This window comes from Aythya ferina, assembly GCF_964211825.1.
Source record: "Aythya ferina genome assembly, chromosome: 6".
In the NCBI taxonomy this organism is placed as follows: domain Eukaryota; kingdom Metazoa; phylum Chordata; class Aves; order Anseriformes; family Anatidae; genus Aythya; species Aythya ferina.
In genome coordinates, this window is record NC_140303.1 from 16,720,470 (window position 1) to 16,735,815 (window position 15,346).

At 33.8% G+C, this 15,346-nt stretch overlaps 1 protein-coding gene across 13 annotated transcripts in view; it reads left to right on the top strand.

Moving 5' to 3' along the window:
• The window catches only part of PDE1A (phosphodiesterase 1A), a 253,162-nt gene that overhangs the window by 200,486 nt on the left and 37,330 nt on the right, over window positions 1-15,346 (top strand). For all 13 annotated transcript variants that reach the window (XM_084524828.1, XM_084524834.1, XM_084524839.1 and 10 more), the window contains 4 exons: window positions 7,550-7,732; window positions 8,169-8,235; window positions 9,238-9,354; window positions 10,748-10,888. In XM_084524828.1, coding sequence (XP_084380954.1) covers window positions 7,550-7,732; window positions 8,169-8,235; window positions 9,238-9,354; window positions 10,748-10,888 — 508 coding nt within the window. The remainder of the gene's footprint in view (window positions 1-7,549; window positions 7,733-8,168; window positions 8,236-9,237; window positions 9,355-10,747; window positions 10,889-15,346) is intronic.

Sequence of the window (15,346 nt, forward strand, 5' to 3'; positions counted from 1 at the left end):
CTGATATGTATAATATTAGTGAAAAAGGAGGTCATTAAACCCAATCTTTGTGACTGCTGTTATAATAACCATTTTGGACCATACAGAATTTCAGTTCACTGCTCTATTAATGCATCAAGTATTTCTGGTGTCACCAGACATCAAGCAGGGACAAACGAATCTTCAAACTGAGGACAAAAGGGAAATGCTTTAAATTGGGATTGTGTCACTTGCAAGAGTTAGAGTTAACATAACTTCATATCACCAATTGCTGGCATGACCCTTAAGAGTGCACCACAGAAGTGTTTGTGATAGGAACATGCACGTGTATCTTTGTCACATGGAGTCTAAGGAAAATGAAAGGGGCAACAATTTGGCTAGATGCTGGTGCTCACAGAGCTCTGTGTAACAGAATGAAGTTTACCAACTAGGAATTCTCCCCTGATTCCCAGAGTTCCCAGGGTGAAGAATGATCAATGTAGCCTATTTTTAGGCAATGTCCAGTACACAACTTTAATTACATTTATGAGCAGAAGGATGCTGTTGCCAGGTGGTTTCAGGATTCTCAGTACTGCAACAAATTGAGTCCATGGCAGCAGATCTGTCTGAGACTAGTAATTAATATCTCCAAAAAATAATTAACTGGTATACTAATCTTGTACCCTTGTGCCTTCTCTTTCACTTTCTTATCTTCCTTATGGCCATTATGGCCATCAATCTAGATTTGGCAGCTTCTCTGTATTTTAAAATAATCTAAACAATAACAAAACTCAGTGAAGGCTTTTTTTTTTTTTTTTTTTTTTTTTTTTTACATTTCTTTGTCATTTTATTTTCACAAGCTATATTTTGTATTGGTGTTGCAAAGCTCTAAATGACCACTAAATCAGCATGGAATAGCTGCTGCATAGCTTAGCATCTCACAGCAGGAGTTGGTTGCTTAACATTACAGGGCCATTTGCATTTAGGTCCCACTTGCACATAGTGTACAAAATACAGTTGACTTTGTGAATCATGTTTCACTGATTATAAGGCTTTGCTTATGGAAGATGTACTAATCAAGACAATGTTATTTGTTCAGCGTCATCACTGGAGACATTCACACTGGCAAACCTTTGCAGGTCCAAGGACTGAGAGAGTGAAATTCTATTACATCAAAGAGATTTAGGTTGCTCAATTTTTTTAAAAGTGTATATATACCCAATCTAAGTACTGGAGAAGACCGATTTGTTCATTTACACATGAAGGTAACTGTATTTCATTCTCAGTGCATTATGACACTCAGTCAATGATGTAATTTATTTTAGTTCAGTTGTCATCATTGAGTAACTAGACAATATTTCCCGTCAAAGTTAACTTAAAAATAAATCAGAGAAAGTTTAAAGAAAATAATCGTCCTAATGATACATGGATAAAACAAGAGGAAAGAGGTAACTCAATTTGGTAATTATTTGCCAGAAGAAAAAGATGGACTTTGAGCCCTCTCTGAGATGACTTAGTGGAGGAGAGATCAGAATTGACAATTATTAAGCATGACAATTATACGACATGAAATTCAATCTCAATCTTAAAAAGTCACAATCAGACAAGCTTGCTATGAGTGTGTATTGCTGTCCTCCATATTGAACCCATGGTTAAATGTTCTTTGCCGGAGTTGCTTTGTCATTAATAAATGTATCATTTGAAGAAAATCATTCAGTTCATCCATTAAGTGAATCCATAAATGGTATTGAGAAATCATTCAGAAAAAGCTTGTTGTATTGAGATTAATTCAGTGTATTTCACTTGTATAGAAGTTCAAGATAAACCTTCAAAATCTTTTGTACTAAGCCAAAGGCTATTCTAGAAGGAAAGCTTAAAATAGCATCAAAATTATTTAAAAACAAACAAAAAAAATGAAGTTACTGAAAATCTGTTAAATTCCGACTGCAATTCTGCAGTTCATTTCACATTATTTAATAAATCGGCTGCATCCCTTTTCAAAAGTTACTGATTTTTTCTATGTCAAAGTTATACTATTAATTTATTTGAGAACCATGGCTCTCAGTAGTTCCTATCCTATAGAGCTTACAGAATCTTGGTAAAGCAACTGAATAAAAATGGGAAAATATATCAGTTTACAGGTATACTCCTGGGGAAAAAAAAAATCCTGGCCTGAATCTTAAGATTGTTGATGGCCTTTGGTATGTAGGTCTGTATTTCTGAATAGAAAAGGTAGTTGAGAGGCAGTATGTGTCAATAAGTGAATGTTTCCAGTAACAATGGCCCTTCCCCAACAGTTATCTACTGTTGTAATAATTGTATTTCATCCGGAGTCTTGAGTGTTTATTGTAATTAATTGATCTTTATCTGAGGACAGTTCTTCTGAGAATATGCCAAATTTTAAGAGTGTGACATGTTTGTTAATGCACTGTTTCTTTAGAAAGGCCTTTATACACTAAAAGTGCACCACCACAATAATTTTTGCAATTCATTTATCTTCAGTGGAAGTCAAGATCTTTTTTTTTTTTTACTGCAAGTAAGTGGAAATTGTAAGGGAGAATCGAGGATGTAAATAGAAACTAAATATATTGATTCATGCTTTTTCAGGAAGATAGTGAGAAACTACAACACAATTAATTGATGAAAATGTGAATTCCATTTTTGGACCTTCCAAAAATAAGATAGGACTTTGAATTTACTGTTAAGGAGTTGGTCATCAGCTTGATTGATTGGCTAAATGATGAAGAGTTAATTCTTCCTCTGGCCCCCATAAATGCATCATTGCATTGTTTGAAATCTTTCACCATCTCTGTTAGGCAGAATGACTGATTGGCACTGATGATTTTTTTTTTATCGTGTAGCGATTATCTAATTTTTTTTTTCTTCATTTGCTATTCTTTCATTCCCTCCACAATATATCAGATTCCTAAGGGAAAAGAAGTGTACTTTTGACTAGTCCATTACCATATTTAAAATTCTGATTAAATGAAAAGAGAGCTAGAAATTATCACTACTTGAATTTTGAAGAATTATTCTTGACAGAAAAACACAGTACTATGACAAGAAGATCAGGTTATTAGTTACTATGACTGCAGCATTAATTGATTGCTAAGCTGAAATGCCATGGACCATACCTTACCATATTCCCACTACTGTCAATGGGAGCTCCAATCATGGAATGAATAGAATTAAATAACCTAAGCCTCCCCCTCTCCTTCCTACGCATCTCTCTTCCACATATTGCATCTACTTAATAGGCTTATGATATATGGGCAAAATAATTGTATGTAACCCTGCAATTCTGAATTCATGTTGAAGAAAAAGTACTTTCTGTGGACCACGCTGTTAAAGCTTCTTTGTTTTTTTTTAGCATTTTAAAGTTTTGCTTAGTTTTAGGAAAGAAAAAGCTAAATCACGTGCCTTGGTATATTTATATATATATAATTAAACCGTGCTATTGGAGTTCATGCTTCCCAGTTGTACCAATGGGATTCATATTGGTACATTTTTTCTTCTTGACACTTGCTACTTTATTCATTATTTTTTCTGATGGCATTTTTGAATCTAAGTAAAGTTTTATATTGCAAAATGTTAAAAAAAAAAAACAACAAACCTCTGTAACATTTGGCATAAATTTTAATGGTTTAACAATGTTTGTCTTTGTAAAGGCATTCCGAATAATCCCAAATAATTTACCTATTCACCTGTGATCCATGAAGCAGCAGGTCGGAGCAGGAAGTTTAAATAGTAGAATTATAGAATACAAAAATATTTAAATATATTTTCCTTTTATCTAGACAGTAGTAATTTTCACTAGGCAAAACCCAAGTGCCAATAACTTCCTATTGATTCACTGATTTTACTGAAGCTTTTAAAAGTTGTGCATTCTAAGTAGATATACATTAAAAGACCAGTAGTATAAATGCTCAGGAATAAAAAGGTTCTTAATATACATTTCTGATTATTACTTTTTTTTTCCCAGTAATTGTAGAAAATGTTGCATTGTAGATTTTTTTTCAAAGCAATGATGATGTGATAATACTGAGTGGTTGCACCAGAGTGACATCATAATACATCTGCTGGGATCCAGCCTTTTTTTCAGTTAAGTTCTAACCAACAGGAACAGCAAGACAGACAGACCTGTAGAAGGGGCTTTGTCATCTACTTAGTTCACTGTAGTGATTTGCATGTATAGAATAGCAGCCAGCAACCAAGATTAAAGGTAGCTCAACATGAAAACAAGATCCATGTTAAAAAGCAAAATAATAATAAATAGTGGCTTATCAAAATCAAAATTCAAGGGGGATGAAAAAACAAATTTTAGCTACTACTGTAGTGTAAGTGGTAAAATACTATTAATACTTCTTGTTAATATGTGTGAGTTTTGATGCTTCTGCTGAAGGTTCTTTGTGTTACTTTTAGTAAAATTTATACATGTATTATTACAAATATGTTCTATATAGAAGTACTGATAAAACCATTTCAGATTTTTACATCTTAAGGTATAAATTTGTGTAATTTCAAATAAGTGTTTTCATAATCAGTAAATAAAAGGTGAACAATTAAAGATGTATTTCACAGAATCCACAAGATGGCATATGTATACATATATATACACTCATGGAAATGTAATGGAAATACTATATTTTTTTAAATAAAGGTATAGATAGGTGAATAGAAGTGGACAAAAGTAATGAACTATTAATTTAATTAAATACTGGATTCTAACAATTTGTGATAATTAAGTGTACTATGCATAGTGCAATATATGTACATGTATATAAAAATATTTTCTAAACAAAATTGCCATGAAATTGTAGATCCATCTAACCATCCATTTATTCGGCTGTGTGGATCCATAGATGAACTCTGTCTCTGTAATTACTGAATAATGGCAGTCATTAGTTAATTTATTCCAAGGCAATTTCTAGCAATGCATATGCCATGTGTAATTTTTCCCAATATGAATTGTATAATTCAAAAGGTCAGGAAGATGTAAAAAGTAGACAGTTACTAGCCCGTGTTTCCTTTCCTTAAATGTTGTCTCAGTTAGGCTTCTGAAAAGAACTAATTCTTCTGGAGAACTTAGTGAGGTTATATGTTGAAAGTGTTCTGATCTGAGGTATCTGTAAGAGCTGATATTTACAAAGGATTGTGCTTACAATGTAATTCTGTGTTACGGTTGCTTTCCTACTGATTTGAGTAGGAACCAGAAACACTTAATCTCTATCTTTCACATAAAACATTGTTCAGTCACCTCTCATCAGAAAGGAGTGGTGTCATGAAAATTCCGGGAGTGTTCAGGAAACTGAGCAAAAGATCTTGGTTCAACACTTTTCAAATTCTGGTTTCTCTGTTCTGTCTTCATAAAGTAACTTAATTGCTATCAGGTACAGGCTGAATAGTCCTCCTGCTTTACAAATGAATGGTTAAAAAAATTAGAGAAACTGCAGTGTGTCTTCCTAGCCTTAATTCTTTCTCCAGTGGCCAATATCTATCAAGTTCAGGACTTGGTCCCAGATTCAGTTCTGCACCAGACTGTAGAAAATTTGTGTAGAGTACTTCATGCAGTAGGCTCTGAGATAGCCTAGTGACAGTGGTCCTTTTATTGCTGGAATAATTTCATGTCTTTTGAGTAGCATTTTGGATAGTTATAAAACTGTTTTGGGATTATAATGTTTATTCCTGATTATACTACAAATACATCAAATGCCAAGTATTCATCAGAAATAAAAATGTACTGATCTCTCCAGGGATATTTAATATCAGCATTAGACTAGTAGAGATTTAAGTGGACTATAACATAGTTTTAAATTGGTGGAATAAAATCAATCTATAGCTTTTGACCTATTGGCAGTCTTAGACTGGGTTCAGTTTTGCAAGATAATTTACCCAAATACTTTCTTCTGCAGAAGTCCTTCTCCTCAAACTTAAATTACTGACTTCTGGTGAGTTTCCCACTGCCAGAAAATTCTCATAATTCTTGTCTGTTCTGCTCCTCCTGCACCCTGTGTTGGAGACATTTGTAGTCTAACAATTTTATGTCTGTAAGAAATAGGAATATTCCTGCTCTTCTTTCAGTAAGCAGTGATGATGTTAGGAGAGTTTTATGTATTTTTATTTTTTATTTCATCCTATTTGTCAAGTCCTACAAGTCCTATGTTTCATTGTTCACAAATAATTTGTATGCCACATCTGGTGTCATGCTTCCTACTAGGCACTGTCCTCAGGACTAGATGTACATGTGGACTCCATCACCCATGTTTTTGCTCAATTCTTCTGTATGCCAGAAATGACCTGGATTAGGCAAGGATTTGAAAATGGTGATGAAGAGAAACAAAGAAAGCAAAAAGTGTGAAAGAGCTGTTAAAAATATATGAAAGTGTGCAGATAGGATGAAGAATCTGTGGAGTTATATATACACAAATCAAAGTTAAATATACTTTGTCCACCATTGCTTTGTGTCCAATTCATGGAGATTCAAGTAGTTTCAGAAAATCACTAGAAAAATAGATCTACATAATCAAATAATGTCTGCAATTCAATTGGTACTATTTTTAATAAGATATTTTTGAAGGATGGCATGCTTTACCTGTGTTCAGATCATCCCGCCTGAAGTTTCTTGCATAACTTAATGAAGGAAAACTTACTATCAGAATAAATAAGCAATTTGGTTCTCAGAAAATCCCAGCAGATGAGTGATATGGGCAGGTAATAGCAAGAAAAAGCAGTTTTCCTACTACTGGTATGTTCATAGAAGTGTAGAATTGAAGTATTGAGTCTGTTTGAGGAGAATATTTAATTTCGCGTTTCTTCTAAATAAACTGATCTCCAGTTCTGTTTAAGTGAAGTTACTTTTTCCATTCTGCAAAAGGTATACATAGCTTTTCTATATTTTTAAACAATTAAGAACTTTGACAGCTGACTTGTAATCTAATCTTGTATAATATCTTTACTGTTATGATTTTGTTACCCTTCCTTCAATAGGAATGTCAATCTCAAAACAGAAAGAATTCATTCTCAGTAATACTTTTATTGCACTGGAGTAATGCAATGGACATGTATACAGGGTGTTCAGTGAAACTAATTTGCCATAGTGTTTTTAGGTAATATATTTTTTTTGCATGTAAGTGTGAAAACTTTTTTGATACAATTTTGGAAGATAGATCAGATGGGTCATAGGTATTCTTTGTTATTGCATCAACCCACCCTTTCTAGAGGCATTTCTGTCAGCCACTCTTATAAACCTCTCCTTGGGACTTTATAACTCGTTATTACACTTCAATCCACCAAAGCTGTTAAAATCTCAGTGGAAAATCCTTCACTTGCCTTTCCTTGAATATCTTGCGTTTGAGCATCTTTTACATACTGGAACATGAACACAGGAAGAAAGGAAGACACCTGATGTGCCTGCCTTCCTGGAGGCCTGAGTATGTCTGCCAGAGAAGCATTTGAAGATGTATTAATTTAATCACATAGACAACCTCTGCTCCTGTTAAAATAAGTTTTGTTAGCTGTTCACATGTCCATACACCTTTTGCTTCAATCTGCCATCTTCTCAGTTACCTTTTATTAATTTATTTTTTTTTAGGAGGCTGTTGGACACTGAGGATGAGCTCTCTGACATCCAGTCAGATTCTGTCCCGCTGGAAGTACGGGACTGGTTAGCTTCTACATTCACGAGGGAAATGGGAATAGTGAAGAGGAGACCTGAAGAAAAGCCCAAATTCCGAAGCATTGTGCATGCTGTACAGGCTGGGATTTTTGTAGAAAGGTGAGAGTTATTTTTTCATTACAACAAGCATTGCATTTAACCACAGTGTCTGTCTGTTGTTAAAGATCCCATCAAATGGTGGCAGAAGCCTGAAGCAAATCTTTGTGGCAGTTTTTAGGTTCAATTTCTGTAATCTTTGTATTTTTATATACAGAAATCCAGATGAGACCTCTACTTTTGTAATGAAATCTTCTGGATTTTGGAAAATTCTGGGGATAAACATTATAGCTTGGAAATTTCTATATGAACATGTACCAAAGACTGCATGAACATCAAAAAATAATACCCCAGGAGAAGAATTTTTCTCAGAAGTTCATAAAAAGACTTATGTCATCTTTGGGATCAGATCCTCAAATAGCTTATTGTTGTTTCACAGATTATGAAAGATAAAATTTTAATGGAATTCTATGGCTGAATATTTTATTTCTTCTTTTAGGATGTACCGTAGAACTTCTAGCATGGTTGGTTTGGCTTACCCAGCAGAAGTGATTGTAACGTTTAAGGTGAAAAAAAAGTTTAATTTTTGTGGAATTTGAATGTATTAGTACTTATTTTTAGTGTCTTTTAGGGTGAAATTAATGCATTTTTTCTACTGAATGTACCCTAGCCATATTTACTACTACAGAACTGAACACAGAAAACAGAGAACTTTAATAGCTAAAACTTGACAAATAGCATATGATTCTGTTTGTTTTTTTCACTGTTTAGTTGTGATTTAATTTAACAATGTTATTAGAGAATTAGGACAAAATCATATAGAAATGTTTATAAAAATGTCAGAGCCATGATTGTATCAGCTCCCACTAGTATGGTAATCAGTGTCTCAGCAGTATTTTTTTCCTTTTTGGAAAGAAGAAGGGGAAGTAGTATTGGGACAGAGTTAACAAAAGAAGCTACAGCTTATGGAACAAGTACAGTATTTCTGTGAATTTAATGCATCACTGTAGTTTACCCAAAAGTCAATCTCTTATTTGAGATTCCTATGGCTACATCAAGTTCCTATGGCTTCATAAGCAGTATAGAACAATATATTCTGAGAAAGGATGTGGTACCTCATGTTTTTTCCTAACAGCCTGAAACTAGTGTGTTATTCACAAATTGGTATATGGCTATATTGTTAATGACCTTGCATAATAGCATATTTTAAGGACAGACATTCATATTAGCTTCTTCAGGTTCTACAGAAAATTTTTACTCAAAATGTTAAATGTAAAAGATTAAGGCTTTTGATTTGAAGTGTAGAAAGTTGCATAGGTCATATCATGAGTATTTTATTCATGACCATCACAACTATTTTGATCATTAATATTGAAATAGTCATCAATGTGTTATCAACAGGAAGAGTTCAAAAGACGTGGACAATAAAAAAAATAACTGACCCCACCCCCTACAAAAACAAAACAAAAAACTCCAAACCCACAAAATATCTAAATATTTTTTCCAGTGATGAGCTGGAAAACTATTTAAACAGATGGAAACTACCTTTTTTTCCCCCTCATTTACAGGATGTTGATAAATGGTCTTTTGACGTATTTGCCCTAAATGAAGCAAGTGGAGAGCACAGTCTGAAATTTATGATGTATGAGCTGTTTACTCGATACGACCTTTTGAGCCGTTTCAAGGTCAGAAACTATTTACTAATAAAAATACGTATACAAAAATAAGTATGTCAAATTTAAAATATAAGAAAGCCAGGATATATTTGAAATGTTATTTTATTGTACAACGCAGTGCAGAATTTTGTAGATTATATTAATTGGAAGATCATAATATGCCAATAGTTCCACTGAATGAAACTTCACCCAGAGCAGGCAAATGTTTCTGCAGCCCAAGAAATCGAATGCTATGTAGACCCATGTCAAGTCAGTTTGGGATGGGATGTTGCTATTGAGCAGTTAAATGCCTTAAGCATTAAATAGATTAAATAGATGGAAGAAAGATTCCTAATAAGGCAGAAAACTGTAGTTCTACATACTCTATTCATAGCCTAGTTCATATTGTGTTGGTCAAAACTGTTGAGAGGTTTCAACTGAACCTTCCTCTCCAAACCAACTTTGATGATACACATAGAGAAGGCTGCTTTTAGATAGTGTTTGCAGGGTGTTGCAATACAATATGGAATATTTGTAACCAGCTTTGAAAGGCTGAGATTAAAAACTGGGTCAAGTGTCAGATTTATCACTATGATAGTACTGAACTAAAGTCTCAATAGAGTTAAAGACCTCTCCACAGCAAAATTTTACACCCTTTGAAGAGGCTGGCTCATTTTGAAGTTGGTTTGAATAATGACTTAACCAATAACACAAACTCATCTTTTCCCAGGAGTGCTCTGGGTGCTTGAAGTCAGAACCACATCAGGGCCACCACTAACAGCACAGTCAGAAAGTACACAGTGTTATTGGCTTGGTGGGCTTAAACCCATTCTCAATCCCACAGTTTACCTTGCAGGGCTTTTAAATATTAATAATAATAAATATTTAAATAAAGAAAAATCTTAAATAATAATTTAAAAAATCTTAAGGAAATATCATTTCATTATACGGGGAAAAACAGTGGTAGATAGTACTTGCACTTCATACATTGCTTGGAGGAAGCAAGAGGGAGGGAATGAAGACTATCCAATTCAAGGAAAACTTGTCTCAGGCAATGTAATGCTGAGGAAGAAAAAGAAATAATCTTATTGTTTGGCTGCTATCTGTTATACCTTTCTTATATGAGCAATCCATGCATACAGACAGAAACCTCTAAAAATGATTTGATTGATAGGTTTAAAGTCTCTTATACACTAACCACCTCCTGTGCATGGTGCATGTAGTAGGATGTAACATCTACAAGAACTGGATGAAGACTTCCAGAAGCATATTAGATTTTAGACCTTTACTTTTTAAATTATTCGTTTCTTATTTATTAACTAAATTCTATGATGTACTTATTTGTGGTTTATTTATTGCATGATTAACTTTGCATCTGTTGCAAGAAAAAATATTTATTTTAATTTTTGCTTCCCTCCTCCAGATCCCTGTTCCCAATCTCATTACATTTGCTGAAGCTCTTGAGGTTGGTTATAGCAAATACAAAAATCCATATCACAATTTGATCCATGCAGCTGATGTTACTCAAACTGTGCATTACATAATGATTCACACTGGTATCATGGTAAGAAATACTATGAAGTTCAATTTACTTCTTTTTGCAGACTCTCTGATGTTTTGGATAAATGTATGTGTGTGTTTTCAGTAAAAAGCTCCCTTGAAAATTATGCAGAGAGATTCCAAACTAGTTCAGACTGTGAACTTCATGTAATTTTAACAGTTTTTCTAGCTTGGAAATCTCCTGATGCAGAGGAAAAAAGGGAAAAAAAAATCTTAAACCGTTTTCATTTTTCATTTTCTGGGCTTGTGCATTGTGTATCATACTGAAAGGGGTACATTTGCAGGAGTGGGAATGTGAGAATTTTTGCTTCCACATCGGAGCCTGGGAGGTGTGATCAGGCAAGGAAACTTTAGTATTTGCTGAGGTCTTGGCCATTGAAAAGTATATTGAATCAGTGCAGCCTTACTCAAACACTCTGCAACTGCTTTTTCTTTAAGTTTACATGTATAACCTTATTTAGGATTGCCTTTACATACTGAATGTGCCTATATTGTTTTGCATTACTGCAATATCTCAGTATTCTTTAGTAATTATTTGGGAATCTGAAGTGAATCTGTGCAAGCATTTTTACTCTAAGCACTTATCTTTCACTTAATACGCGTAGTGGGAGGTTCCTCACTATCAGTTTGCTCAACAAAAGTAAATATTGACTGAAAGAAAATGGACATTTCTGTTATGTTCTTTTGATGATTTGTCTTCACTATGGATTTAACCATTTTTTCTTAAAAACAAACAAACAAACAAAAACAACAACAAAGCAAAACAAAAACAAAAAGAAAGTGGAAAGTGATAGCATTTGATTTCTATTTGCAGAGCCACAAAACAATTCCATTAGATATAAAAATAAAAATTTTCAGGCTGAGTTTGAGTGTTTGTGCTCCAACATATAGACAATAAATGAAAATCATTCACTTATGTTCAGCCTTTTCTCACTGAAAGCTTTGCCATTGGCTTCAGCAGAGGCAAGAAATCCCTACGCATTGCAAGAATTCTATAGCATAACGGAAGCTTTTTACTTGTAAACTACATATTAATACAAGTGCTACTTATAGAGTGAAATCTGTAGTCTTCACCAGCCAAGATTCTCTTCAACATTGAAAAATTTCCATTAGAAAGACTTCTATATGAGACTGAAGAATACGCTGGACAACTCTCTGACTCCAAACTACAGTTGTATAAGATGTTCACCTACAGAAAACATATTTTAATAAAAAATCTTGAAGGAATCATGGTTCCTATCCTAGACTTGTCTTCTACTGTGAGGTCAAGTGCAAGCATGAAGTCATGTGAGACAAGTCTCTGTTGCAGGATAAGCAGCTTAAAAGGGAGAAAAATCCCTTTGTTCTTCAGAGATTATAAACATCCCCATTGTAAACATCCCCTTGGCCTGTGTTCCTACCCCCTTCAAAAAAGGCAGTAGCATCCCAGATTTTCTTTGTGATGCCAGGACAAGGTTTGAATTTTATGAGCTATCTCACTCAATTTGGGATGTTTATCCATTGACTAAACAACTTTGCAACACACTTCAGGTGTCTCTGAACGCTGAATGAAGGAATCTGTTTTGTGTTTGAGTATCTGCTATTTTACCAGGTGCACATGAGAATGAGAAAGGCCTCTCCAATTGGCAACTTAACCTTGTAACTGCACTTTGATGTGATTTAGACAAATATTTTTAGGAAAGTATAAACTTTGCTGTTACTGTGCTGTAAAAGATCATTAATCTTGCAGTGCCTGTACAAGATATTCCTATAAAATTAGGGCAGTTTTTAAATATTCACATTTGAATTGCTGAATTACGATATTGGAAAGTTCTTGGAAAGTTATCTAACTAGGACGACACTTAGTCAAGAGTGCCTTCAAACAGATGCAATTTGCCAGGCAGAAGAAATGTTTATAGAAATCAGTGTTTGAAAGAAGGCCTAGTGATTCTGCAGCTTGCAAAGTATTTCTGTCCCAAATGTCATTTGCAGTCTGAGAACTCATCAGTATCATGCACAAATGTTCTGCTTAACACTTTTTTTCCCCTTTCTTTCCTGTTGCCCAGTTGATTACACCCTTACTGAACCCTACTCAGTAATGATTTGAAGTTGGCTTCTCAAACTATTTTTTTTTCAGATTACTGCATTGGCTTGCAGTAGCTTTTTTATTGCTACTTGCAGTAGCTTTTTTAATTCTGCTATATCATCTAACAAATTATTGGATTTGGATGATACATCAGTTTGATGCAATCGTATAACAAATTTCTGTGAGTTTTGCAAACTGGTGTGTGATTTGAAATTCTTGTGCTTTTACTGTATCTTTTCAGAACTGGTACTGACTCCCAAATCTTGCAAAGAATTGCTGTCATGCTTGTTGAGTTCTGAAAGACATACAGAAGCAAATGTTAGAAAAAGGTTGAAGAAAATGCTTTTTATGACTCCTCTTGAGGAGGTCATACATTTTGTATCTTTTATGGGCACCTGGAATACAGCCATATTTTGGCATTTGCCAAAATTCTTGTCTGTTCAGAACTTATCCTTTTCCACAAGCCTGTAAAAAGATTTCAGTGAAGAATAACACATTTTCAGAGTCTCATTTAAAGAAATAAAATGTTCATTATATTTTCCAGAAGATATTGGCTGTCTATCTTAAGAAAAAAGATTCAGACACTTCAGATGTATGTTAGAAAGTTAGATATCACAGATGGCAGACAATCTATTAAACTCCCCAAGATTTTAAATCCCAGATGATACAACTAAAATATACATCTCAAGCTAGCATTTATGAAGTCTTCATCTTTATAAAGATTCAAGAATCCAAGTCTCAGGGAATACATCTTGTAAAGAACTTTTGAGTCATCGATCATCTTCCCACCATCCCTTTTCTCCTCCCACGTACCTGTATTGCTCAAATGAAAGGAAAAAAATGTCTTTACTGTCAACAAGTGTATTGTCAGACTCCTGTTCTTACTCATTTTTTAATCCACTGTTGTTTAAAAAAAAATAGTTTGAACCAGAGTTCATGAAAAGTTGAAATGCATCTATTTAGTTACAAGAAATTTATAGTACTGTAAAACATTTCTCAATAGGAGAGATCTTTTCCAAGAGTTGTTACACCTGCATCACACAGTATCTTCCAGGAGGGAAGTAGATTCCATCTCTTTGTAGTCTGTCAGACTTCCAGATACATGAGAACTGCTTTTCCCTCTCTCTTTGAAGAAACAATTCTTAATTTTCTCCCTAAGAGCTTTCTCCTGCTTTCTTGGGAATTCTTTAGCTAAATAGTTCTCTGATTGCAGATTTTAATATTAATCTGAATTTTAACTGTACTGCTACAGTGTCTAGAATACTTGCCTTCATATAATATGGTATGAATATTCTGTATAATCTATAGATACTGTTTTTAAGAAGCACTCGACTTATAAATGAATTATCTAGCAACTTAAAAAAAAAAAAAAAAAAAAAGCTTTGAGAAGGCATCTGAAAGAAAATGTTTATGTTTAGATTCAGTTACTAATAATTTCTGGGTTTCTATTCTGTTTGGTATGTTGAAAAGATTGTGAAAGCCAGGAGCAGTCATGGCCCAATTTCTTATGACACACAATACTATGAAGGTCATCATTTCCATTTTTAGAATTGCTTACAGTACATTCTCATTCCTCCATTGTGACCTTTTTAAATCTATACAGCTTCACCAACAGCCAGCACTACTTGTTCTTCAGCTATCTTATTTGGTCACTGAATGACCTATTTCATTGTTCTCATGCAACTTAGGAATTTTGATATTTTTCTTTGAAGAAATAATACAACTTCTGGCATCTTATACATTTCATATTATTCATATACATATATGTGCTGAAATGGGTGCATAAGGATGAAGATCATTCTTAGATCTTATAGTACAGAAGCTTACTTCTACACTGAAAAAAGTCTGAAATATATGTGAAAATATCCTAACTGGCATTTGGCTTAATCAGTCCTATGATTGCAGGGTTAATTTTGATTTTCTACCCCCATATTAGATGTTTCTACCCCCATTTTTAAATGGAGTACATTTTCTCCTTGAGCTTCATTTCTCAGTAATAAAATAGAACTTGAAAGATAAAATAACAAAGATGATTTCACAAGATCTATAAAGGACATTCTCAATGAGGAAGTTGTATAAAAGCGCATAAAAATCTAGGGTCTGTGTTATTTTGTATAGAAGATGATCCTTCTTGCCTTTTGTTCTGTGAAACTGTATACCAGCTTTGTGCACCACATTTTTACATTTCTAGTTAGCTGAATGATATGATAACACAAAATACAATATAATTTAGAACTGGAAAAATCTCCCATGGGCCTAATTTCTGTACTACAGTACAGGTGAAAAATAGTTAATACTGATGTGTTACCTAGAAAAGTATGGTGAACTTTATATATTTTTCACTAAAAGATAAATTATAACCTTAATTTTGTATCAAGTTTTTAGATGAATTTACCA